The sequence below is a fragment of the Drosophila yakuba genome, chromosome 2L (genome assembly GCF_016746365.2).
Source record: "Drosophila yakuba strain Tai18E2 chromosome 2L, Prin_Dyak_Tai18E2_2.1, whole genome shotgun sequence".
Lineage (NCBI taxonomy): Eukaryota > Metazoa > Arthropoda > Insecta > Diptera > Drosophilidae > Drosophila > Drosophila yakuba.
Genome location: NC_052527.2, coordinates 561,653 through 586,670, shown reverse-complemented (window position 1 = coordinate 586,670; position 25,018 = coordinate 561,653). Strand labels below are relative to the sequence as shown.

Sequence of the window (25,018 nt, the reverse complement as noted above, 5' to 3'; positions counted from 1 at the left end):
TAATACAAAAGTAGTGTAAAAAGTTAGTATTTTAATATCGCTTTTCTGTTACGGTCACATCAACTATCGATAACCATACAGTATGACCCTTTGTGCGGAACGACTGACACCTTTTGCGAGCACAAGCGTTCATTCCAGCAAAAAATTGCGGTACAAATTGCAAAAAGTGCTTATTCCGCTAGCGATTGGATAAAAGTCGGTTGCCAAGAGCCGCCCAACACGCATAGACAGGCAGAAAGGTAGGTGCACTCGCGATTAGCGCGGCAAAAGGCGACAAAGCCCCTTGGAGGCCACTTACCCACACACACACATTCGCAGACAGACGCGCGTGCAAAAAGGGCTAAGTGTTGCTGATTGCTAGCAGAAATCCAGGACTCGAGGACACGTTCAGCCGGAAGTAGAGACGCCAGCAAGCAGCGACCATGTCCGGCATTGCTATCACACGTCTGGGGGAGGAGCGCAAGGCCTGGAGGAAGGATCACCCGTTCGGGTTCGTCGCCCGACCCGCCAAGAACCCCGACGGCACCCTCAACCTGATGATCTGGGAGTGCGCCATTCCCGGCAAGAAGTCCACCCCCTGGGAGGGCGGTCTCTACAAGCTGCGCATGATCTTCAAGGACGACTACCCCACATCGCCGCCCAAGTGCAAGTTCGAGCCGCCACTGTTCCACCCGAACGTCTATCCCTCGGGCACCGTCTGCCTGTCGCTGCTGGACGAGGAGAAGGACTGGCGCCCCGCCATCACCATCAAGCAAATCCTGCTGGGCATCCAGGACCTGCTCAACGAGCCGAACATCAAGGACCCGGCCCAGGCGGAGGCCTACACCATCTACTGCCAGAATCGACTGGAGTACGAGAAGCGGGTGCGCGCCCAGGCCCGCGCCATGGCGGCCACCGAGTAGTCGGGCTCCTGCCAGTCACCTTCCCCACATAGACATTAACAAATACACACACATCTAGCCGGTAAGCGTTTGTTTGGAATGCTCTCCACATCTACTTATTTTTAAAAATCGACTAATTTTGGACAGCCCGAAGCGGCAGCGGCCCGAAGCATATACATAATTTTTTAATGTTCTGCACTTGCATAATTACCAGCTTGTACCATCTGCATAAATCCCAATAAGTCCTGTAATTCTATGATGAGCCCCAAAGTGGCTACGTGGCACCCAGAAGCCGACGCTCCCTTCCATCTTCGATTCTGGGTGCATGTCCGATTGTTCTACGGGCTATTTTGTATCGCAAGTACTACGTACAAACATATGTAATTTCAATAAAAATGTATTAGTTGTAAAAGCTTGAGCATTTCAAGTTTAAAGGTTCTCTCCGGATATCTGCAGTCGACTACTTGTTGGACGTCAATGGCCCGCTGCTCAGCTGCGTTTGGTGCTTGAATTATGGCGGCAGATAAAACTACATTTGCTTTTATTACCTAAATAATATTGGCTGAATTGAATTGAATAAACATTTTATTTAAAAATCGCTCTATTTGCATTTTTATTTTTGTCTTGGTATTTTTCGGGATTTTCTAACTGGCCACTTTAGCCAACATTTTCAGCTGATCTGGCAGGCCCGCCAACATTACTATGAATAATTTTCAAGCGATCTGGCAACACGATCAGCTGATTTCGCAATTTTAAAATTGTGTTTTGGTATTTCTCGGGATTTTCCTACTGGTCACACTAGACAACATTTTCAGCTGATCTGGCAGTGGCAGGCCCGTCCACATTACTATGAATCATTTTCGAGGGATCTGGCAGCACAATCAGCTGATTTCCTGGAGCTTCAGCTAACGGTTCATTTCCAACGAGGCCGCCAGAATTTTGCCTGGAACCCAGTAGACACCTTCTGAGATTTCTGTTCGCCTGGTACTTCAGATTGGCGAAAACGGACAAACTAGCTGCTAAACTTATTTTCCGGGGACTTAAAATTTGAATTTTTCGAATTGATATACCAGGGGAGCATAAGCGTGTAGAAGGTGTTTTCAATGCATACGCCATTAATTTGAAATTTATAAATGCTTGATTTGGTGGATATGCTCTATTCTGAGTACCAGGCGAACAGAAATCCCAGTAGGTTATTTTTCAAAATGGCGGCTAGTTGCTGATCAGCTGTTTTAACCTAACGGTTATATCAGCTGCGATGCCAGCACATTTTTCTATCGGTCTGGTAGTTATTTGACTTTTTCAATCAGTCTGGCAACCACGCATGCATATAAATTTCCGCGGATCTGGCAGCACTAAAAATGTTCGTTGAATTCAAATAGTTTAAAATCCATTTTATTTCATGTTGAATAAATTAATTACTTTTATTGTCGCACACACTTAATAAATAATGTACTACTCATTTAAATTACACAGTTAGAATAGATCGCTTCACGTGGAAAAGCAAGCAATTTACATAATAGTATTGGATCTACATAGGAATACTTCGCCTCCTTCTACTCCGCAGACCATTGCAAACTTTTAGTTTCTTGCCCTCAACTTAATTTCTGTCTAAGTGGTAAGCTTTGGCATGCATTATATGTCATGGTTCCCACTTAATGGGTATGCGCCTAAACTAATATATGTTCCTAAGTAATCTATATGTTATTCCTTTAGATGTACTGTATATGTATGGGAGTACGGTGTATATATCTACTTCTATCGATCGGTAAGTCGAAGGAGTCAGTCCCCAAGTGGCGTTGGAAGTGGAGGGCAGCGACGGGAGATTCTCCGGGAATACTGTCGTCGATTGTTGGTTGCGGTTTGGATAGTGTACATTTTAAAGGAGGCTAGGATTCGATTAGTGTCAATTGGGTTGTGCTGCTGCCTAGAAGCATGTATAGTACCACTCCAGCTGCTTGCGCTGCGCCTCCCACCGCAGCTGGCTTTCTCAAATGGCCGCCTCCTGCAGGTTCTCCTTGTTCTTCTGCTGGCCGTGTCCACCGACCAGGCCGCCAATGCCCAGGCCCACGGCAACGCCTCCGCCCAGGTGGTTCGGACTGGGGCTGTCGCTGGCCTCTGGGCGAATCGGCTTGTTTTTGCAGTAAAACTGCTTATGGGCCAGGTAGGTTTTCACGTAGTTGAATGATATGTCACAGGTCGAGCAGTACTTCTTCATCACCTCGGCGGCGGCAGCTGCTGCGGCAGCCATGCTGCTGCTGTTTCCCAGCGGAGAAGTCATCGGCGGAACCAGCCCGCCGGCCGCAGCATCCGCTCCGACCTCGATTGGCTCAGCCTTAATATGTGGCGTGGCGATCGGCGAGTTGTTGTTCTCGTGCACCAGATTCACAGTCGGGGGTGGATCCAGGGGCTCCGATTTAATGTGGAAGCTGTGGACGAAGCTGACTTAGCGAAACAGTAATGTGAGTGTAGATAATTTCCTTACCTGGTTGCCTCTCCGTTGGATCCATCGGAATTCGAGTGTTGGTTGGGAGTGGTGTTGGAAGTCACATCCTGGTCTCTGGTGTCGGGGGAAATGGAGGGTGAGTTGATGGCCACATGGGGATGCATCAGCTTCATGTGGCGCAGCTGTAAAGCAAAAACTCCAGTTAGTTCTCTGGTCTGGCGGACATATAAAGGTATAAAGGGTACGCACCACATTGCCCTTGTAGGTGGAAACATAGTTGCAGTAATCACAGTTGAACATCTGCGAGGGATGATCCATGGAATCGTGTACACTTGTGGCAGATGCCGCTGTTGAAGGAACCAGCTCCTGACTCAGCGCGGTCACATCCTCCTCAAAGATGCAGGTCATGTAGAGCTCCTCGTTGACGTCGCTAGTCTTCTTGTCGAAATGGGTTCGAATGTGGGTGCGCATGCCGCGAAGAGTGTTCCCCTTGTACTGGCAGATGCTGCAGCGGTAGGCCTTTACTGTTCCGTGCATCTCCATGTGTTTCTTGGCCAGTGCCGCGGTGGGACTCACCACCCCGCAAACGGGACACTTGTTCAGACTATTGGAGGCGGGTTGGGGATTGGCTGGTGGCGCTGCGAGGGGATTGGCGACGGGGGGTGGACAAGGCAGGCCAATTTCATGCAGTGTCTTGCACTTTCCGCACTTCTCCTTTGCCATGGCCAGCTGGCCGGGATCAGTGGGCGTCGCGGCGGGGGCAGCAGCTGCTCCTCCCTTGGGACAATAGTAGTTCTGATGGGCGCGCAGGTTGTCCAGGGAAGTGTACTTAATTCCGCAGGCAGCGCAGATCAACTGTTGATATGCCACCGGAGTGGTTTCCACAGTCGAAGCAGCTTCTGCTCCTCCGCTTCCTAGTCCTCCAGCTCCAACGACGGATGGTGAAACGGCCGACTTGACATCCACTTCACTAGCACCCTCTTGGCTCCTGGCCGAGCAATAATGCTGCTTGTGTGCCAGGTAGTTCTCATACTTGCAGAACACAATATTGCACTCCATGCACTTGGACACGCCCTTTTTCACATAGATCTGGGGCTGCTGGGCGCCACCTGCCGATCCTCCACTTCCAGGATTCCCGCTACTAGCTTGGGCAGGAAGAGGAGAGGGCGGAAAGGCTGCTGCTCCACTACTGCCCGCCACAGCAGCTGCGGCCGCTGCCGCCGCCAGTTTCAGAGCCAGTTCTGGGTTGGTTTTGGCCAACAGCGACTCGGAGAGTCCAAAGTCCGCGGGTAGCATGGAGCGCATGTCCAGCAGATGGGGAACAGCGACATTGAGACCAGGTGGTGACATGGAGGAGGCACTACCAGCCCCGGAACTGCGTGGACTGATGGCTCGTCTTTTGGGAGAGGGGCTCATCGAAGGACTGCTCGGCAGGGAGGGAGCGCAAACGATCTGCTCGGGAGTCACACTCCCTCCTCCTCTCGGAGTCTCCGCATTCTCCTTGCTAGTTCCTGCGCCGGCAAGGAGTACTTCCTCCACATCCAAAAGGGCATTGCGCAGCTGGCGCTGCCGCAGGCTCAGCGAGTTCAGGGTGATGGGCGATCGACGCAGCGAAAGATCTAGAGGCGCAGATTCTCTGGAGAAAGTAAAAAGGAGTATGTATGTGTTAATCACTGGGCATTCGGAGAACATCATCATCATGGGCATCACGAATAATGATAAGCACTAACCTAGTTTGCCCTGCTTCTTTTCGCTTGGGCTCCGGAGGACTGCTCTTGGCTTCTGTGGCCTCGGCAGCAGACGATGGAGCTGAGGGACGTTCGGGCTCCAAGGAGGCGCCAATTAGGGCAGTGGCCAGTGGCTTAATCGTTCCGTTGTCCACGGTAAAACAGGTGGTTTCTGGATTCACGATCCCCGAGTTTGGTGTGGGCCTGCACATAAAATGCAATAGTTTCGTAAAATACCTCCTATTGTTTTATATATTGTTTTGACATTGCACCAAAATGCAAATGGGTGAAACTCAGGGAAGTTTCCCTTGAGAACTTACAGTGGGCCTGGAATGAAGCTGGCTGCCCGGATCAGCGAGCAGGGCACAATAATGATCGGGTGGGTGGGCAGTGCTAGGAAAGGTGGATGCGAATGAGGTGTGGCCTGGAGGGAGGCAGCAGCAGCCGCCGCTGCAGCTGCGACGGCCACCATCGCGGGAGTCGGAGTCTTGTTCCTGGCCTGCGGACTCATCTTGCCGGGCGCAGCCACCTGGGCAGCTACTCCGATAGATCCCCCAGTGGAACCTGGTCCGGATCCTGCTCCCGGAGATGCGGCTGGTTTGGGCGTGAGCTGTCCCTCCGGCCGCCGCGAACTGCAGTAGTGCTGCTTGTGCGCTCGATAGGTCTTGATGTTGTTGAACCGGATATCACAGTGGCTGCAGTAGCGATCGGTTTGCTGTGGAGGGGATTGGTTTGTTATTAGCTTGCAATTCCGGGGGCTACTGGCACCTCAACACTTTACTCACTTGACTAGAGCTATCCTCCATCGGATTGGGCGTGACTCCCGGAGGAGCTATTCCGTTCTGGAGGAGGCTGGGCAAACTGGCCAGTGTGGGAGCTGCCGGCGAAGTCTGGTGCATGCGCATGTGGCGGTTTAGGGACACCTTCTTATCCGCGCTGTAGGAGCACTGGGTGCAGCCATACTGCTTTCCTGTCCTGGCCATTTTGGCTGGAGGCTCGGAGGAGCCTCCTGCTAATCCCGCTGCCTCGCCAGCTGCGGCTGCCGATCCTCCTGCCCCTGACTTATCACTGCCAGCCTCGTCCGCGTCCTTAATCCTATGAGAGCAATAGTAGGCTTGATGGGCCTCCAGAGTTGAGGGCGAACTGAATGCAATCCCACAGGGCAGGCACATAAATCTGGCTGGTTTAAGCAGAGGTTCCGCTACATCCGGCTGCGCCTGTGTCTCCGGCTTGACGAGCGGCGGCGGAGCCAGGAGTCGAGCGTCCGGCAGAGTCAGCTCCTTAGCATCCGGCTTGAGGGCAGGGTCTGAGGCCAGGAGCGCATTCAAACGCACTTTGGGATACTTGGGCGTGGGGCATGGCGAGGGCGAGGGTGAGGGTGAAGGTGAGGGGCACGGAGAGGCTTCCGCCTCCGAGGGCGGCGTGGCTGGCTGTTCCAGCTTGGGAATCAGCGGGGGAGAGCTGGGACTCCTGGGCGGAGTGCTTGGGCTGTTTGCAGGCAGTTCCTGCTGCTCCTCCTGCTGCAGATCATGATCCTGCTCCATCTCTGTCTCCCCCAAATCCTGATCCTGTTGGGGATTGGCATGTTCTGGCTGCTCAAAGTCAGCATCTTCATCGTCGTCTTCGTCGATGTTGTTATTGTTGTTCTGGGGGTCTCTGGAGTTGTCCAACTGATCCTCCAGGTGGTCCTCCATTTGCTGCTGCTTCTGCTCGCCCATTTCCTGAGCGCTCAGATCTTTGGAATCTGCAAGGAATGAGTTAGGAACAAAGAACGATATAAATACATAATTTCAACTCCATATTAAGTATTGTCTGGGCAGGATTAACCAAGCCTGAGAACTCGCTCTGGGGTCAGACAGTTACACGGCTGTTTAGTGCCTCAAATTGGCTTCGCGGAATCCGCAACTGCGGCATCCGATCTCCTGCATCCGCTGCCCATGAGGAATCTATGCGTCAGACAGCTGCTTTGGCAATTATTATCGAACAAATTGTCAGTGGTCAGAGCTGTGAAAACAATGCGACAAGAGTCGGCTGGACTGGCTGCTGCCCAGGAGGAGCAGGGGCAGTTTATCCACTCTGGCCATCTCTTACGTGGAAAACGCTGGTGGAAATGGAGGGAGATGGGTGGTGGAGGGGAAAAGAAAAGAAAAGCCCATGGTGGTCACTGATGATTAGGCCCCGCGGATCGCTGCAAAAGTTCGAAGTTGGCCAGAATCCCGAACTGACATCTGATTTGTTTCTGTTTTGGCCACGGCGAAATATTATAACGACCAACGGCGATGCTGGCCGAGATTATGGCGGCGGACAGTGGAAGTGGACGTGGACGTGGACATGGCACACACATGGCATGCAGATGGAGTCGCCGGATAAGCGTCGCAGTTTGCAGTTTGCATCTCGCTTCGCCAGAAATTCGACATCTCGACCGGAGCGAACATTTACCCTGCTCGTGCGGGCTGCAGCTCCCAAATTCCCCCCCTCTGGAGTCCTCCCTCGTCCATGGACTTCCTTTGAGGATGGGAGACTGGAGGAGATGCGCGTTGACCTGTCAATTGATGGCTATTGAAATGTCAGCACATCCAGAGCGACTGAGTCTCCGACAACGAGGGAAAACACGAGATACTTTTACACAGCAAATCGTTTGCAAGCTAGTTCTATAGTAATTTTCCGATTCAGACTTACCCCAAAGAAAATTGTGCGAGATGCAAATTGTGGTAAATTTGCTTGTTTCTATTTGTATTATCAGCCTAACAACTTCAGAATACACAACATCGGAAAGCAAGCTTAATTTCTCGCTGTGAAGACCAAGTTTGTTGCCTAAGTCTTTTGATGGCTGCTGTTTGTGCTGCCGCTGCCACTGCCACTGCCACTGCAACAAATGTTGCAACTGTTGCCAAACTATTGACGGCCCGCCCTAATTGCCGCCGTCGATTTTTCACGAATTCACACAATTCTGCACGTGAGCAATCGGTTAGAAGAATCGCCCGAATGCACCCTGCCCCTCCGAAAATAAAGGGCTCTGCTGGCATTCCGAGGCATTCTGCTTATTTGTAAGATATTTATTGCCTTCGATTGGGTGGCGATAAGCCGCACACGTAAAGTGTTTTGTCCGGGCGAAGAGGCCTCCGCGAAGCGAAGAGAAGGGCAGAGAGATGGCCCAGCGCCGATAGAGTGCGAACGGGCGACTAACAGCTAACAATGGCTTTTGGCTTTTGCCTCGGTTTCGGCTGTGCCTCTGACTTGGGTGCCCAGCTCTTGGCTCGGAGTCTCCGAGTCTCCGAGTCTCGGCTCTGCCCCCAGCGACAGCTGCCTCTGCCGCCGAGGATTAGGCCTGGCCGCGATCTCTTGGCTCAGCGGCTCACCAGTTGGTGGAGCAGATCTCCTCCAGCGATTGTTTCGCGAGTGCCATCCCAACACCCTCTCCTCTTTTCCATTGTTGTGCGGATTCGGTTCTGAGCTCCGAAACCTCTTGCAACCTCCAGATTAGGCGGTTTCAAATGGAGAAATACACACAGTTGCTTAGGATTCTCAGCTCAAACTATCTACTCTTCATTTGTATTGCTGTACATAGTATTTACGCAAAACTATATCAACAATACTATTTTAGTGTGGAAGACCTTTCATAGCTGTATCCCCAAGTGCGAGGAATTTCAAGGCTACGCATTCGCATTCGCATACGAAATCGATTTGGGATCTGGGAACAAGCCGTCTTCGCTGAAATTGCGATCGGGCGATCGTTTGTTTAGCCATTTCGTAACGTTACGCCGCCCCACACACCACCTTTTGTGTGGAAGGCAAGGGGATTCCCCGTTGATCCTCGTATCCCCCTACCCCCCCTGCGGCCAACGCCAACAATTGTTTATCAATTTGTTAAATCAGCTCGCCGCCGTCTTCAGCGTCAGGTCTCTCTTCTCCTCCTCCAGCTGGAGCTGCGATCGATCCTCGCCGATAAGCGACACAACAAAAACATACAGAGAGATGAGAGAAGGTGAGGGAAGATGGGGAAGGTGGTGCATGTGGGCCGGGGATACCTGGCACTTTATCAGCAGCCAGATGATTGTTGCTGGTTTCTCACTTGGCAACTTCACTCGGTGGGCGTTGTTGGCAGCCATAAACAATCGAACAATTTGGCCCAGGTCCCGATCTCTTCCAGGAGAGGAGGTGGAGCGGAGCCAAAAGAAGGAGCAGATCCCCAGGATCGACCCTTTGTTCATTTGTCGCTGGCTTTCAACCCGCGGACCGCCGTCGCTGCTAATCGTTTCGGGGTCAGTTAACCCGAAATGGAGGGAAAAAGCACTGCTAACCGAAAACGCTAACGAAACGGCAATCACTGGTAGATCTCCTCAAGATGGTGGCCAACCAGGGAACGAACCGAAGGTGCCTAGGATCGCGGCAGCAAGTCGCCAGTGCGTCTGGCTGGGTCAGCACTTGGAGGTCGCTGAATGCAAGTAGATTTAAGAGTGCTTCGGGCTTAAAACCTGAACTATTAACTTCACTTACTATATTTCTAACTCATTTGGTAGGCTTCAATGTTCTCCTGGAGCTTTGCTTTTGTTCTTCTGTGATTTTGAAACCATTTTCTGCCTTGTGCCTTCTCTAACTCATTAGTCACAAAACAAGCGAGAACTACTGTCTGCGAAACCTCCAATGGCCCAATGGAGCATAATTAAACAAATTTCTGCAGTTGCTATCGAAGATCGGGATTTTTGGGGGGAGCACAGAAATTGAAAAACGTGAGTGAGCAGCCCAAAAAGGCAAAAAGAAAAAAGAACGGGGGAAACGTCTGCAGCTGCCAATTGTGATAAGAGAAATCTTCATTTTCGCGCGAAAATTTTGCCACCTTGCCTTTTGGGTTTCCGGGGCTGAGGCTTCGATTCCAAGTGGACTGCAGACCGCGGACAGTGGAAGGTGGACGGTGGAGCTGGGACAACGGGAGTACGGGACTTGGCACGGGTAATCAACGCCATCAGCAGCTCGGGGATGCAGCGAGGGCTCTGGGCCAACTGCGCGCTTATCAATTGTTATTAATCAAGGAAAAGGAGGCCCCTTTGGAGGCCGGGAAACGAATGCAAAGAGCGCAAAGTTCGCAAATTTCATTTCACTTCACACTTGGCCAGTAGGAGGAAATGAGGCGGAGAAGTCTTAGCAGATCTCTTTCTGCGCCGTGTGTCCGTGTGTCCGTGTAAATAATCAACATTCTCATATCTTGGGGGCTCCCAAGCTATTCGTGATTTACTCGCCGAATCCACCGCTCTTTTTCGCCAGCCTCGATTCAACTTCGCTTCGATTCCCGGCTCTGTGGCCATAGTCAGCACCTCTTTGGGTTGTCTCTATGGGAACCCGGAGAGCAAAATTCCTTCGATTCGAGGATAAGCAATTTTGGTTCCTCTTCAACCTTTAGCTGCATTCTCCTCGTCGCATTATCGCCCAATTCAAACCAACGGGCTGCGGACAGAAGTTCCTTTTGCGAGCGAAACTAATTTAGTTCATTTGGTTCAACTCAAGTTGCTGATGTCAAGGGAAGGATCAGATTAGCAGCTTGCCGTTGTGGGAGTGGGAGAGTGCCTACACTTGTGGTCAGAATAATAGCCTTTCAAGATCCTAAGTTTCTATATTACTTAGCATAGCACTGAATGGTATCACAGTATCTTGTAGCTATCCTTTACCTAATACCAGAAAGTTTCCCTGAACTCAAGTCTGCAGTTCTATTACGTGCACCCCAACTGTTTGTGTAGTCCAACCTATGTGGTACTATATCTGCGATCTATAGAAACCGAAACACAAGCCACAGACAAAGCCAAAGACAGACTGCAGGCAATTCCTTGAAATCGCCCAAGTCAAAGTCTCTTTTTGATGTCTTAATTAAAAAACGTGCAAATGATACAAGGGATTGGGGCAGCCGAAGGGGCCAAGGGGGCCGAAGGGGGTCGAAGGGGGTCCCCAAAAGGGGCGATCGTCTGGGCCCGTGCACAGAGTTCAATGTTGAGCAATTGATGCAACTGTTGAGATGTGTTGCTGCTGTTGCCTGTGCTGCACTCTCTGTAGCTGTTGCTGTTGCATGGCGCGCTGATAACAAGGCAGGGGCAGGGGCACCGGGTGGGGGTGGGGGCATGGAAATTGTCGCAGTACTTGAAAATATCGTGTGAGCACGCTCAGCGCCGATTGTTTCTGGCTGCGGAGCTTGATCGCTTGATCAGCAGCAACACAGGCACAGCAGCCACTGCTGTTGCAACTGCAACTGCAACACCAACACCAGCTCACTGATCAATTGCGATCTTGGCCGAACACAATAATGCTGCCTGTTGCTCCCACAATCTCATGTGCCGCTGAAGCGGCAAGGAGTTGCTGCGGCAAGGAGGAGTTGCTGCCGTGCCAGCCACTGTTGCACAAATTTAAATTGACCCAAGTGCAAGTATGAATGTCGCTAATCTGCCATCGACTGTTACTGCAACATGTTGCGCCGGGCTCATAATTTGCGTTTATTAAACAACCTGGCATTTGCATGAATGTCGCTTTCTTCGATTGCCATCGCTCGATAGTGGAAATGGCAGCAGCAGCAGAAGCAGCAGCAACATCGCCTGAACTGCGACCAGCAGCAACATGGCAACGTAGCAACATTCGCAATTGTTGTAAACAAATCACGCTCTCCGCAGATCAATCAAGCACTGACAACTGCCCCAAGAAGTCACAATTCAATTGCGATGTTGCCCCGCCTGCGACTCCATTTCCTTTCGGGCCATTTTCCCTTATAGACACGACGACACAACCGCTTGTTTCTTTCGACTCTTTTGACTGTTTTGCTGTTTGCTGTTTGCTGTTTACTGTTACTGTTGTGCTGTTCGTGAGGGCGGCAGGGGCGGTGGGGCGTGGCAAGTCCAAAATCGTGTCTGGCATTGTGTTGACTTCATTGCTCCGTTTTTTTCCTCCTGTGCTGATGACTTTTGATGTGTTCATCAAGCAATCACGACAACAGCAACAGCAACAGCAACAAAACGAAACGGAGCAGTAGGGCTTGGCATTTCTACAGCATTTCAGCAGTAAATTAAAGAGGCGCGAAAATTGCCTGCAAGCTGTGTGAATGGGAATGAAATTCCCCAAAAGCGGGAAGAGGGAGCTCGGCCAGCTAAGTTCGCAAACTGAAACTGAACTGAACTGAAAAGGAGGCCCAATAAAGGACCCCACAGCAAGAGTTTGAGTTGATTGAGAGGGGCGGAGAAAGGGGGGCGACTTGCTAACAAGATGCGCGCAGTCAGCGACAACGGCAACAACAGGCAGTTAGCCAACTACAAAGCCAAAGGCCGCCAAGGAGGCCAAGAAGTCCAAGAAGTCCAACTTCAATTCCAAGTTGGGTGCCCGATTCAAGTTCCTGGCGGAGTTTCACTGCCAGCCTGTTTGGCAGCGCAGCAAAAGGGCCACGCAACCTGGAGAAAAGCAGTTTAGAGTACACACAGAGAAATTGGGTACAAATACTATTCATGATTTTTCAGTTGAAGTGGTTTCGCAGTGCACTATATAAGCGAAGCTTGCATAGCTACTTACATAGGTGGTAAAAGCTACACTTCAAGAACAGAAATAAATAAATAAATTTCATGATGGCAACTTGCAGAAGCGATTTTTGCAGTGCACCTCCTGGACTGACTAACAAAGCGGCGAGTCAGACACATCATTACCTACCAATTAGGCCCCAAAAAAGTGTGTGCGTCTGTGTGGCGCAGGCTTTGAGCTGGCGAACGGAGCCGAAAGGAGGCAGCATTGTGGCCAACACGAAGGCCCAGGGCACAGGGATTGAGGATTGAGGATGGGGATGAGACTGGGATGACGGGAGGACTGCTCTTTTGGAGGCACCACTCGTCGGGTGAGTTGGGTAGCGCTTGGAGTGTGGAGAGCGGAGAAGGTAGCCAAGTGAGTGGCAGGCAGCAAATAAGCCATAAATGCAGGGGGCACAGTGGGCGACTGGGAGATGATGAAAGCGAAGTGGTGCTAACAGCTTGTAATGAACTCCGAAATTGTTTAAAATTCAAGGAGGTCTAAGCAGGCATAAGCCTGGGAATTTGCCCCACCCGATATTCAGTAGCCAATATCGCGCACACAGCGCTGCCTTGACAAATCCTTTAGGTTTGGCTTCAATTTGATTCACGCGCTTCGACTGCTGATTGAATTTCGCACTGGATTTGTACAAATAAGCAGTCATCGGAAACAGCAGAAAAAAGTAAAGCCAACAGCAATGGCAATAGCAATCAGCATCATCAACATCAACATCAATGACGAGGGTCATTCGAGCGTTGGTTTAGCAGTCGGAAAACGGCTAAAAGCCAAACACAAACAGCCATGAGCGTGTGGGAAAATATCAGGGGTGGCTGGTGAAAGGGGTTAATGGAAATCCAAGTCCAACTCAGATGACGAGCAAAAGAAAGGAGTTCGCAGGATGAACAGGCGACGTGCTGACATGCAGCTAATTGATTGACAGATGTGTGTCCCTGCTCAATGCGATTTCTCAATAAAGCCCTAAATCGATTCAAGTGGTTAAAGCGATCTAAAAGTCCTTTGAAGTACGAAAGAAAAGATTAACTCGGCTGCAGAGTTAAGTGCAAGCTTAGAAGATTAAAAAGATGGCCCAAAATGCAAGGGCACATGCTTAACTATGCATTTCAAGGAAAGTTTAGTTAAGTTTTGTAGAAAAGACTATAATCCCCATAAGAATTGAGGTTGCTCCCAAGGCGGCGGTCAAGCCATTAGAGCTCGACCCCAAGCGAAATTCAAATTTTCCCTTTCCGCAGAATTCTTTATTTTGGGGCGGATGATAAAGAGCTTCGTAATGCCTGCTAGATGTATAAAAAAATTACTGCATAAATCACACACGCTCCCACTCACACACACACACAGACACACACACGCACATTTACGAGCCGCCCCGCACACGAACATACAAATTTCGGTTGTTGTATTAAAAATAATATCGTCGTCTGGTCGGCAAAGATAAGAAAATTTATCCAAAGGATTGCGCTTGGTGTTACGGCCACGGCAAGAAGAGAGACCAACCCCTTTCTCCTTTCTCCTTTCCTCCTTTCTCCGCTGCTTGCCGACTCCTTTGTCTGCGCAACCGCAAGGACAAGGCAGAAAGGACTTGCCTTCGACTTGATGCGAGGCGAGCATTTTATGACCAAAGCCCCCAAGTCGAACTCATCATCATCATCATCATCTGGGTCCAAGGGCCACCAAGGGTCAGGAGGGGATGGAGGCAGCAGGCAGCAGGACCACCAGCTGCGATCTGTGGCCTGCGATAAGGTGGAAATACATTTCATAAATGCCACGCCGCAAAAAGGATTACGAGGCTGCTATTTTAGCCATCCGACACAACGGAAAAAATCATGAAAAACGATTTGGAAATTATAGAAATAAATAAGAAGGTTTGCAGAGAAGTTATTCCCAGACTATTAAATTGATAATCCTAACTTCACAAGTTTAAAATAATTTTATTTGTTATGTTCCAAGAAGTTTTTCTCTCCGTGTGTTCTTTCTTTTCCCCTCAATATTTCATCGCAGAAAAGGAACCCCTTCTTGGCGGTAATTTATTGTTAAAATAGTATAAAATGTGTTTGCCTCTCTTAAAACCCAACACCACAATTTTATGGATCGAGAAAAGCCATCCAGAGCTTTAAATGCCCAATCATAAATCGGGCAAATAGAGAGCACCAAACCTGTGCTGCTCCCCCGTTTTATAGTGCACTTACGCCAGCCCACATGGCGTATGCTTGATATTTTCTAGCAAGGATAAAGAAAGCGGGCCCCTCACTTGAAGGGGCAAGGGCAGTGTGTTGATGGAACGCGGCTGATAAGGTCGAGCGCCGTGTAATGGTTTTTTTTCGATTACCGCTGCTGTCGATGTGGCTGCTTTTGTTGTTGCACTCGCTTGTGGCCCGCAGCAATTGCAATGCTTCCCGCATAAACATGAGCCCAAAAAAATGGAGATAGAGAAACCTTGCCCCCGCCCCACCGCGCGAAGCTTGAACCTTGTCAAATGATTAATTACATGCCGAAAAGCTATCTAACAATTTGACTCGCTGTCTGTGTGTGGCTCGTTTTGGTTCGGTTTGGCTGGATTGTCATTAAGCCAACAGCGCGGCCACAGAGGGAGACATAATAAAAAATTATGCCATAGATAAAATGCCATTAGAGAGGACTGGGGTGGAGTGGGCAGCGAGGGGGTCACCACTTAGCGCCATTAGAAGGCAGCCAACAGCCAACAGCCAACAAGCAACAACGAACAGCAGACATCGCACTACACACAGCTAACTGCTAACTGCTACGGAGGAGCAGCCAACCAAAAAGCCAGGCCAAAAGGGGGAGAGCCAGGGCTGCAAGTATGCAATTCTGCAAGATAAGCCGGAGCATTCATGAATTTCATAGATAAAAACCAAACACACAGGCGCTCACAGATACACAGATACAAGCACACACACACACACACACACACACACATAGAGCAGCAGGGAGATGCGCTTACAGTACATTGCACAGGAGCAACAACAACTGAAGAGCGCCAAAAGTGAGCAACGTCATCATCATCATCGCCAGATACACCACACACCATACTACATACTACATACTATATATATACACCAGATTCACCAGCAAGTGAGGAAGAAAGGCGGCGGAGTGGGGGGCGTTCGAACAGCAGCAAAGCCACCACAAACAAACAAACATCAAGGGGCGGACTCGGAAAAACCTGCAAGACACAAAAGCAGGGTCAGACAGAACGTGGAATACCCTGCAGCGGAGATTTTGGATAACAGTGGCCAAGGGCACAAGTGTCAACTAGATACATTTCAAACTCATTGAGCACTTTGATTATCCCATTTATTTGCATACCGAGCAACTTTTATGATCATTTTTAATAATTTTTCTCTTTTATTTTAGACCTCTTACCTCTTTAGACCGCGCACAAGTAAGACTAACTCGAGGATTCCGAAAATAACCGCAGCTCCTAATCCAATCTAGCCGACTGGAAAGTGCGGCCATCCCAATCATTGGCCAAAAAAGTGGCAAACACTGGGTGGAGGGCATGCCGAAGGAATACCACACACTTCGCCCCACCATGTTGTTGGCTCACTGGCTGACTGGCCAACTCGGCTCTTCGGCCGCTCGGCGTCGCCATGGAGTGTCAACAGCCAGATAAAGATTAGCCCAGACAAACGCCCACTTTTTAGGCAAACTGTTACGCCCACTGGCCACTCGAGCGCTCCCCGCTCTTCCCTCCTGGTTCCCAGTGGCATCTGGCCTTGGTGGACCCGTGTTCGTGTGCTGGAAATCTTTCACTGACGCAGCACAAAAAGCGCCACGTGGAAGGGCTGAGATTTTGAGGGGCAGCGAGGGGAGGATAGATGGAGGATGGAGGATGGGATGCCCTGCTCCAATTGCCGCCAGTTTCGGGGGATTATTAATGATGAATGCTCGAGATGGCAGCGAAATGGTGCGGAATGTCGAGCCAAAAGCGCAGGAGCGGAGTTGAGGTTTTAGATAACGTTTTTGGCTGTCCAATGTATTATGGGATAATCTGCAAATTCATTGTTCATTTGAGGTTGGAAGCAAATGGCGGATGTATTAGTTTTTTTAACCCTAATTCACTTATTACTGGGAAATAATGATCCCTTGTGAGACCCAAAAACGGAGTATTAATTAGCTAAGCCCAAACACACGGCAAATAATCGAGGTTAAAAGCAATTGCAAACTAGAGCTGTTCAGATAAATTCCCATAAAGTCACATGCACTTGGTGATAATCCTCGGGGCTTAAAATCCTCCTTTATCATCCGAAAACATTCAATTCGAAGAGCAGACCGCTCCTGGGCAGCTGAGAAGGGTTGAGGTGGGCGGGTCAGAGACATCGTCTCAATGACGTTGACATTGCTGATGATTATGAAGTGATATGAAATTGATGCCAATGATGTCGGAGTGAAGTCGAAATTCCGCCCAAGGGGTTACGAATAATAAGTGCGAGCGAGAGACAGACCCAACCCAACCCAACCCAAGTCGACCCGTTGTCATTTCCTGCAGTCCATCGAAGGGACTGAAACGAGGGTTGTGGCCACCCCCTTCTCACGAACGGGTTCACAGGGTGAACTGAGGTGTCAGAATCACAAAAACCGCAGGAGGCAAAGGGGAGGGGAGGGGGAAGCAGTGCCACTGCACTGATAAAAATTGTATTAAATTAGAGAGCTCTCGTCTTCATCGTTTTCTGGATTAAATTTTTATTGGCAGAGTATCAGCAGCAAGCAGTCGAGGCCAGGGATGGGTTGCTGGAAATTACTGGGTCTACACACATCGGGATTTATTATTTATTATTGGGCATTAACGGGTTATGTCTGTCAGAGGGAGACAGCCGTGGACGGAAAGGGATGGAGACACTCGCCTGTTTTCTGCAGTTGCAGAGATAAGAATTTATTTTTTGGCGTTGGCCCATTTCGTTTAAGCTGCAAACTTATCGCGGATTGAAGGGCGGACAAAAGGACAACGGACAGGCGACAGGATGTGCCCTACTTTGAGGATTGAGGAGGATTTTCCTATGCACACACTTATATCTAAAGTCGCCTTACCTCTGCTGTCGACGGTCATCTCTTCTGTGGTATCGGAACAATCACCTGAAAGCAGAGATTGACGTTAGTTGGCAGTGATAACGAGGTTTGCTTGTTCATGTCAAAATACTTTTAAGTGGGAGCTTAGCTACTTAAGTGGTAGTTTCAAGCGAATATCCAATACAATATCCATAAAAATTAAAATGTATATTTCACTACAAGTAGGTGATGGTGTATATAGCACATTTGAGGCGGGGTTTAAACTTTATACATAGTCCGGAGTACGGACTAATAGTTGCAGATATATATCGCAGATAGTTCCAGCCAAATGGCTTTACTTGAAAAGCGATAATAATTGCTGCGAGGGCCACATTGTTTGCCTTTGTCCACCCATTCTCTGTTTTGCCCAGTATCTCTGCATCTTTTTCTGTTGGCAAAGTTGAGTCGAGTTTACTACGCACAGTAGTTGGCTGGCTCGTTGCGAGGCCGGTGTCCAAGCCTTCACTCCACTCGATTAAACTACAGTACCCATAATACCCAGTGTACCCAGTACCCATTACCCAGTACCCAGTACGTAGTACGGAGTATGGAGTACCCCCTCCCCACACATCGCACTCCGCTTTGTGTTGTTTTTCTCATTTTTGATTATATTTCGCTGATTATTCACTTCAAGGAATTATAATAACAATAATAACAACAATCCGCAGAATTCCTTCGTTTTAATTCAGCTCCTCTGCTCTGCCTCTTCCTCTACTTCGCTCGCCGCAGATCGCAGATAGCGCAGCACACACAGATACTCGTACTCACAGATGCAGATACATATGAGCCGGGCCAAACTGAGGCCGTGGAATGAATGTGAAGCCACACAGCGCAGATAGGCGACTGATAAGCAACTGAAAGCTGGCTGCCATGGACGCGAAATGCGGACTTGGACTTGGACTCCAGTGTCGGACAAGCTGGACAAGTCGGACAGGCGGGAATGGAACCCCATCTCCTTATCCCCTCATTCCCTCATCCCCCCGCTGGCTTTCGGCTCCCTTCTTCCTTCTCGGACAGGGTCCAAAGGCTGGCTTCGATAGCAATTGGCGGGATTTTCAGTTTCTGCAGTCCTCCCACACGTGACGTGCAGGTTGATTCGATGGAATCAACGGAGTTGAGCGGGATCGACTGCTAAACTTGGCTTAAATGGAATTCTTATAAGAGCAGCACTCATAATTTGCACATATTTTAAGTTTTTTACTTCATCGTAATTGTTAGTTACGGATAAATTGACTAACTTGTCTATGATGATTTCATTTACAGTATTTGTCAATATTTGGGTTAAATCTCATATTTTATATAGAATAAAATATAGTAAAAATATGGAAATTCCAAAAAGAATGAGTAATTTGTTTACATCTAAATCAGATACGCAGTTGTATCACCCTGACAAAATTCATTAAATATTTAATTGTAGAAAATAGAAAGCCAGTTTGCATTTCCTGTTGAAGAACCATGTATATTTTGATCCATAGGAAACTCCGTCTGAATGTTTCTCACCTCTTGTATTGCTGCTGAGCATTGTTTTCCCTATATGAACTTGTGTTTAGTAATCCACTTGGCAAATAATCCAGGTTTGCTGGCGGCTCCTTCACTTTCTCACTTGCACATGTTTTGGCATTCGGTTTGGGCCGTACTTAAGCGGCAATTTGGTTGTCACTTCCCGTGGGAATTCTCTTTGACTCACTCACTGTAATACAATTATTCAAATTCTCGTTATGACGAACGTGCGGTATCGTATGGTAGCTGTTAATCCGTCGAACCGCTGACAATTTCAAATACCGCGTACCGCTCGTGGTTGCTGCTTGCTCCGCGTTTCACAGCCAACTGAGACTCGGACCGACCGGCTGAGTGCGGCGGTGAGTAATGAAATTTTCGTGCGCCGCTGTGAGATACAGATACAACCGATACAGATACCGAGTGAGCCAAACGAGCGGCGATGCGATGACGACGCAGCGCAGGGCAGCGCAGCACAGCACAGCTGATGTTTGTTGATGCCGGGACGCCGGGCCAAAAGTTGTTTATCTTTGGGATTGGGATTGGGATTGGAACTGGTACCGGGACTCGGTACTCGGTAATCGGTACTCGTACTGGAATTCGTATCAGCAGCCGAGAAACTCTCTCGCTCGTCGCTCGGTCCGCGGCCAACTGAAATAAGATATTGTGCCGGAGCGGGGACAAGACGAGACCTCTTAGCCGAGACTCTCGGCTGCGGTCGACTTCCTTCGCTCGCCTCGGAATAATTCGAAACAAAAACTGATAAAGCACTGATAAGAAGCGCAGCGCGGCGAGCTCTGCGCTTAGATAACATCGCAGAAACAGAACCAAAACCAACCAACCAGCCAGCCAACCAGCAGCGAACGGATACACAAACACAGAGGCACACAAGCGAACACCCAACACCGAGCGCAGCACGGCAGATACAGATACAAAGATACTTTCGGAGAGGGTGTGCTTGTGTGGGTCTGTGCGCGAGGGAGATGCTTTTCAGCGATATCGCGTCTACGGCTAATGGAATTCTGATTATTGCTTAGTGATAAGCGTTTTGTGTTTAATTGTATCTCTGTATCTGTATCTGAATGCACCGAGCGAAATGGGGTGCGTAAGTAAGTGGAATATAATTCCTTCGTAAGGAACGAACAAATTTATAAAAATACATAAAATTTTGATTTTTGCTACTAATTATTTTTGAAAAAGATCTGATCAACACTTCTACTTGACTTGAGTTGTGCCATCTTAAATTGAAGTGTTTTTCTTTTGCGGTACAGTGAGATCTCGCACAGGTCTCCCCATCGGTTATCATTCAGCTCCTCCGGCCGCATCCACATGGCCTGGACTTCTATCTGCATCTCCATCAACTCTCCATCATCATTCTGCAGCTTTTGGCTCATGGGGCTTTTGTTCGGTTTGGTTTTCCTTCGGAGCTTATCGCCCGGCGAAGATCTATTTTTATGTTGCTTTTGCTACTCTTTGCTTTTCTCTCGCTCCTTCCTGGCACTCCCCATCTACATCTCGAGCGACCTCCGCCTCTGATTCCTATCGGCGTTTGGTTTATTTCCATTTCCCTGGCAACTTTGCAGATGCAAAAAATGTTTTCTTCTTTCCCAGCGATAACAATCTCCTTCTCATCCGCTCTCTCGCTTTCTCACTCTCTCTCGTTTGGCTCTCTGTAATCAGCTGTTGCCAGCATGTTGCGCATGCGTTGTGGCCTAGCGTTATGGCCATGTACATACATATACATACATATATATAGTATATCGGGGTATATCCACGAAACACCAACCAACCCACCACCCTGCCCCTCCCCCTGCGCAGTTTGTTGTTGTCTGCTGGCTGCCTTTGCGACGATTATCTCGTTTGCCATTGTTGACTTTTAATTAGATTCATTAAACGTGCCGCTTGCCGCTAACTCTCTTGCAACCCCCTTCGCTTAGCCCCTGGGCTCAAGGCATTTGATACGTCTTTCAGATACCCTAGATGCCCTAGATACCCAAAAGATACTCTCCAGGGAGGCATATGGTCAGATCAATGACGCAAATTGTTTGTTTAATATTTGACTGTGTTTTAAAACTGACTTCCGTTGCATTCCGCTTTCACTAGACACACAGGGTATTCAGTTTTCGTTACTTCTGCATCATCAACTTTAGCCTTTCTTGCCTGCCTATATGTTAGATTAAATTTTCAGCAGTTTGTGGGTGTTTTCTGTTCTTTTTTTTGTGCTTTTAGCTTATGCAGCGATAAACACTTCATGCGTGAATATCTGCAAAAGGTTTTTGATAAATGCGACCGCTGCGGTTGTTTTGCGTTGCTGTTGCTGCTGGTTGATGTTGGCTGTTGTTGGGGTGATGAACTGCCAGCTCTTGCCCTCTCTTTCACCCGGTTTCGGCATCTCTTTTTGGCTCTGGCAGAAGCAATTGTTTTGCAATTATGTTGCTACAAGTCGGTACACACGCTCGCCTCTGTGTACGTCTGTATCTGTGTGTAACATTGTTGTTACGTGCTCATTTATTGACATAAATATGAACAAATGCGACAGATTAACGTCTGCTGATTGCACTACGTCGAAAAAGCTTTTTCAAGAAAATATGCTTAAAATACGAAGCAACAATAATTAGCGCTGTAGCCCAAGTAGAGTAAACTATCGTAAGGAAAACTAAATCAATAAATAATATTATTTCAAAAAATAATAGAGCAATTACTTTTCAAAAGGCACATACATTTAATTTCTTTTAATGTTTATATTTCCTGATTGAATGCCCATTTATGTTTCAGTGTGTTTTCTGCAATTCCAAATGACGCAGCACTTGAGGCACGCCCCCGCTTCCCCGCCCCTATTCCCCTGACCTCGATGCCCCCTTTCCTCCACACACACAAACACACACTCACCAGGAACAACAAAAAACAGTCCGCTGAGAGCGCAGATGCAAGCGAGTTGATAAGAGATCCTCACGCTGATAAAAGGCAAAAGCAGCACACACAGTTGTTGCTTATTTTTGGGGTTATTTCTACTTCTGCTCTGAAGCCTGGCTCTAGTGCCGTCCCTCTCTGGGCGTATATCTCCATCTCTCTTTCGCTGTCCGTCGCTTTATTTCATTTCGTTCGCTTTTCGGGTAGATGCATCGTTAAGATTAGCACAGGCAGCATTTGTTGTTGTTGTTGGGAAAAAACATTTATCATGAAATAAATCTACTTAAGTTTTGTTTTTTCGTCTGCGTTTTCCCTTCCCCATCTTCACCTCCCCTCTTTTTTGGGGGGAACTCTGCCCGTACAGAGAAATACGTATAATGGGTTCAATCATATTTATTGCCAATACTTGATCCAAATTAGACTATTATAGAAGTGTAGGGAAGTGAAATATTTTCCAAGTAAAGCAATACACAAAACTATAGTACGACTTTTAAAATATATTTCTCTCTGTGCATAAAATGCTGATGTTGTAACTCGAAACTCGCACATTACTATAAGCGGAAAAGAGGTTGGGGATCGGTGTTATATAATCAATGGAGTTGCTCAACTCATTTCCACCGAAAAACCCAAAATTGTTCAACCTTGAGTTGGCTCCGTCCGTCTCTTTCGCTCTCCTCGTCCACTGTCTCTCTCACACACAGCAGGTGCTGAGCTGCTGACAGTTTCGCTTCCCATTTCCTCCCCACTTTTAATTCACCCTTGGAGCCTGCATATTTATGAAGTCTGGCAGATAAGCGATGACTTCATTGTAGCGAAATTAAATCAATTAACATAAGCCAAGGTGCGAGCTAAACCACCGACCCCGAAGCCACCCACTCACCCACTCCCACACTCCTCCCCTTGTGCACTTACATATCTCAGTTCCCCAGCCCTCTCGCCTTCTCTGTCTCTGTCTCTTTCTCCTTCCCTTTCTCTTTCCCTTTTTGGGCTAATCTAGCAATCAATCAAAGTGATTTAAATTTCATACCGCGTATCCGCAGTGCCACCAGCGCACAATTCAAAATCATGGCCTGGGTGGAGCCCGAAGTACGAGGTACATTTCTGTTTTCTGTGAATCGCGATTAAGAACTCAACTGGGAGCCAGACTGAAGTTTGAGTTCTTATCTCTGGCAAACAGACAGAGAGTTATAGTAGAAGAATGGAACAGGATTTCAAATAGGATCCTTCAAAACTCGCGATGGTACATATGAAATTATTTAATATTATTGAAGCATCTTAACCCAATTTAATTGTGGTTACTACTAGCCATAATGCAGAATTATCAACAAAGTAGAATTAACCCATTGGATTCATTTCTCTACCTGCATGTGACTCATTTATCCGTCACAGATCATCAATCTTTTATTGCCGGGTTCCTTTGTTGCCTAGTAGTACCCGAACCCGATCTTCATCTAGAGAGTGACTTGCTTTATTGACCTCCTTTCGGGGCCCTTGGCTACTCCACGCGGAGTAGCGGAGTTCGAGTCCATGTTTCGAGTTCGCTAAGTGGTCATAAAATATGCTTAATGCATCAGGAAGCCGCCTCTATGCGGGTGCCACTGGCCACTGGCAGCCCCTCCCCTTCCTCCCTTCCTCCCTTCCTGGTTATATGGGCTTATAGACCACGAACACCCCACCCTGCCGTACGTACTTCCCTTTTGGTCCGTCGTAAAAGTGCTTATCTGGGAGTTTCGACTGCGACTTCGGCTTCTCAGTCATCCGTTGGTAAGTGCGAGATTAAAATATTGGATAAAGCGGCAGCAGAAATGCATGGCGGGCATGGCGATAAGGAGTGGAAATGGAAACGTTCCTCGGTCGTCGTTGTCGCCGCTCTTTCAAAAATATTTCTACGCTATCGACAGCGCCGCCCTGTTTTGAATACTGCCTCGACTTGAGGCTTGACTCGACTCGGCTCGGTTTCTTGGTTTCTCGGGTAAGTGAGTGATAAACACGAGTTATCGCATCAATTAGTTCGGCGTCAAGTTGACGTCGTTAAAACCAGCAAAACAAAGCCCCCAGGCAGCTCGACTCATTTTCGATTTTACCCAAATACTCTCCTTGCTGCCATTTGAATGGGAAGGCGAAAGTCATGCCGAAATGCCATAAAACCAGAGTCAGCGGCCAAGTCGCGGTCTCAGTCCCTTTTTGGCCTACGTATTGCCGGCCAACAGAGTTGGCTGAATTGGCTAAGAAAAGTTATTATGATAAAATCACTAGTTTAAGAACTACAATTGATAAATTCTCCAATATTTATAGTTATCTGATTTCGACTATTAATGAAATGGAAATATTATATTGTTTTTGGAAGACTTATGCAAGTCTTGATATATTTTAGCTAAATCCAGATGGGCTGCACTGGTGGCCAAGACGACGTTCGATTCCTTTTGAGAGTGTCAATGATCCTATAACCGATATTAAGACAACGTCGCCGCCGTCTTTTCTCTTTCTCCCGCCAGCGCCTGTAACATTCGCTTTGTCTCTGTCTCCGTCCGTCGCCGTACGCAAATTGTGCTGGAAAGTGGCTTGTAAAACATTAAACGTTTCTGGTCCAGTCGCCAGTCAGCAGTCAGCAAATGAGCAAGTGACGCCACCAAGGAGCTATGTGGGAGGGCCGAAGTCGGATTCCATTCAGATTCAGGTAGAGATGCAGATACAGCACACGCCAAAGGCCGGGCTAATTGCCAGGGTGCGTCTGTCTCTGTCGAACCAGCCCATTAGGCCTACTTCGGTCTCTCTCTCTCTCTCTCCCTCTCTCTTTCTGGCACACAGAGGCTGTCTCTCTTGCCTCCTTGGTCCTGTCAACGGCTTCCACAGTGCGTCAAAAGATCTCAAGTGGATAACGATGACGATGACGCTGAACTGCCGGCGACGACGTCGGTTATCGCAGCCGGAAGTGCCATCATAAAAGGAAG

The 25,018-nt window shown here is 48.5% G+C and overlaps 2 protein-coding genes across 5 annotated transcripts in view; one reads left to right on the top strand and one right to left on the bottom strand.

Moving 5' to 3' along the window:
- Window positions 1-75: 75 nt before the first annotated feature.
- Window positions 76-1,293, top strand: LOC6526316 (SUMO-conjugating enzyme UBC9-B). Of its 3 annotated transcripts, none has more exons than XR_001454300.3 (3): window positions 76-239; window positions 319-963; window positions 1,096-1,293. XR_001454300.3 is itself a non-coding variant. In XM_002087402.4 (2 exons), exon 2 carries the CDS (start codon window positions 423-425, stop codon window positions 900-902), a length of 480 nt encoding a protein of 159 aa, XP_002087438.1. In that variant the 5' UTR covers window positions 76-239; window positions 319-422; the 3' UTR covers window positions 903-1,293. The 3 variants fall into 3 exon arrangements, 1 of the variants encoding a protein (XP_002087438.1); XR_001454301.3 differs by having other exon boundaries at window positions 1,029-1,293; XM_002087402.4 differs by having other exon boundaries at window positions 319-1,293.
- Window positions 1,294-2,254: 961 nt separating this feature from the next.
- The window catches only part of LOC6526315 (zinc finger protein ush), a 67,123-nt gene continuing 44,359 nt past the window's right edge, over window positions 2,255-25,018 (bottom strand). The window contains exons 1-8 of one of the 2 annotated variants that reach the window (XM_039371649.2): window positions 19,161-19,802; window positions 17,643-17,687; window positions 5,840-6,798; window positions 5,375-5,769; window positions 5,058-5,258; window positions 3,577-4,963; window positions 3,367-3,509; window positions 2,255-3,310 (exon numbers count right to left, since the gene is read on the bottom strand). In XM_039371649.2, coding sequence (XP_039227583.1) covers window positions 2,872-3,310; window positions 3,367-3,509; window positions 3,577-4,963; window positions 5,058-5,258; window positions 5,375-5,769; window positions 5,840-6,798; window positions 17,643-17,687; window positions 19,161-19,182 — 3,591 coding nt within the window. In that variant the 5' untranslated portion in view covers window positions 19,183-19,802 and the 3' untranslated portion in view covers window positions 2,255-2,871. Of the gene's footprint in view, window positions 3,311-3,366; window positions 3,510-3,576; window positions 4,964-5,057; window positions 5,259-5,374; window positions 5,770-5,839; window positions 6,799-17,642; window positions 17,688-19,160; window positions 19,803-25,018 lie in introns of those variants that run through there. The other variant, XM_002087401.4, reaches the window with a different exon arrangement.

Excerpts from the sequence above, each read along its gene's own strand:
- LOC6526316 (XM_002087402.4), top strand. The coding sequence starts at position 423 with ATGTCCGGCATTGCTATCACACGTCTGGGGGAGGAGCGCAAGGCCTGG.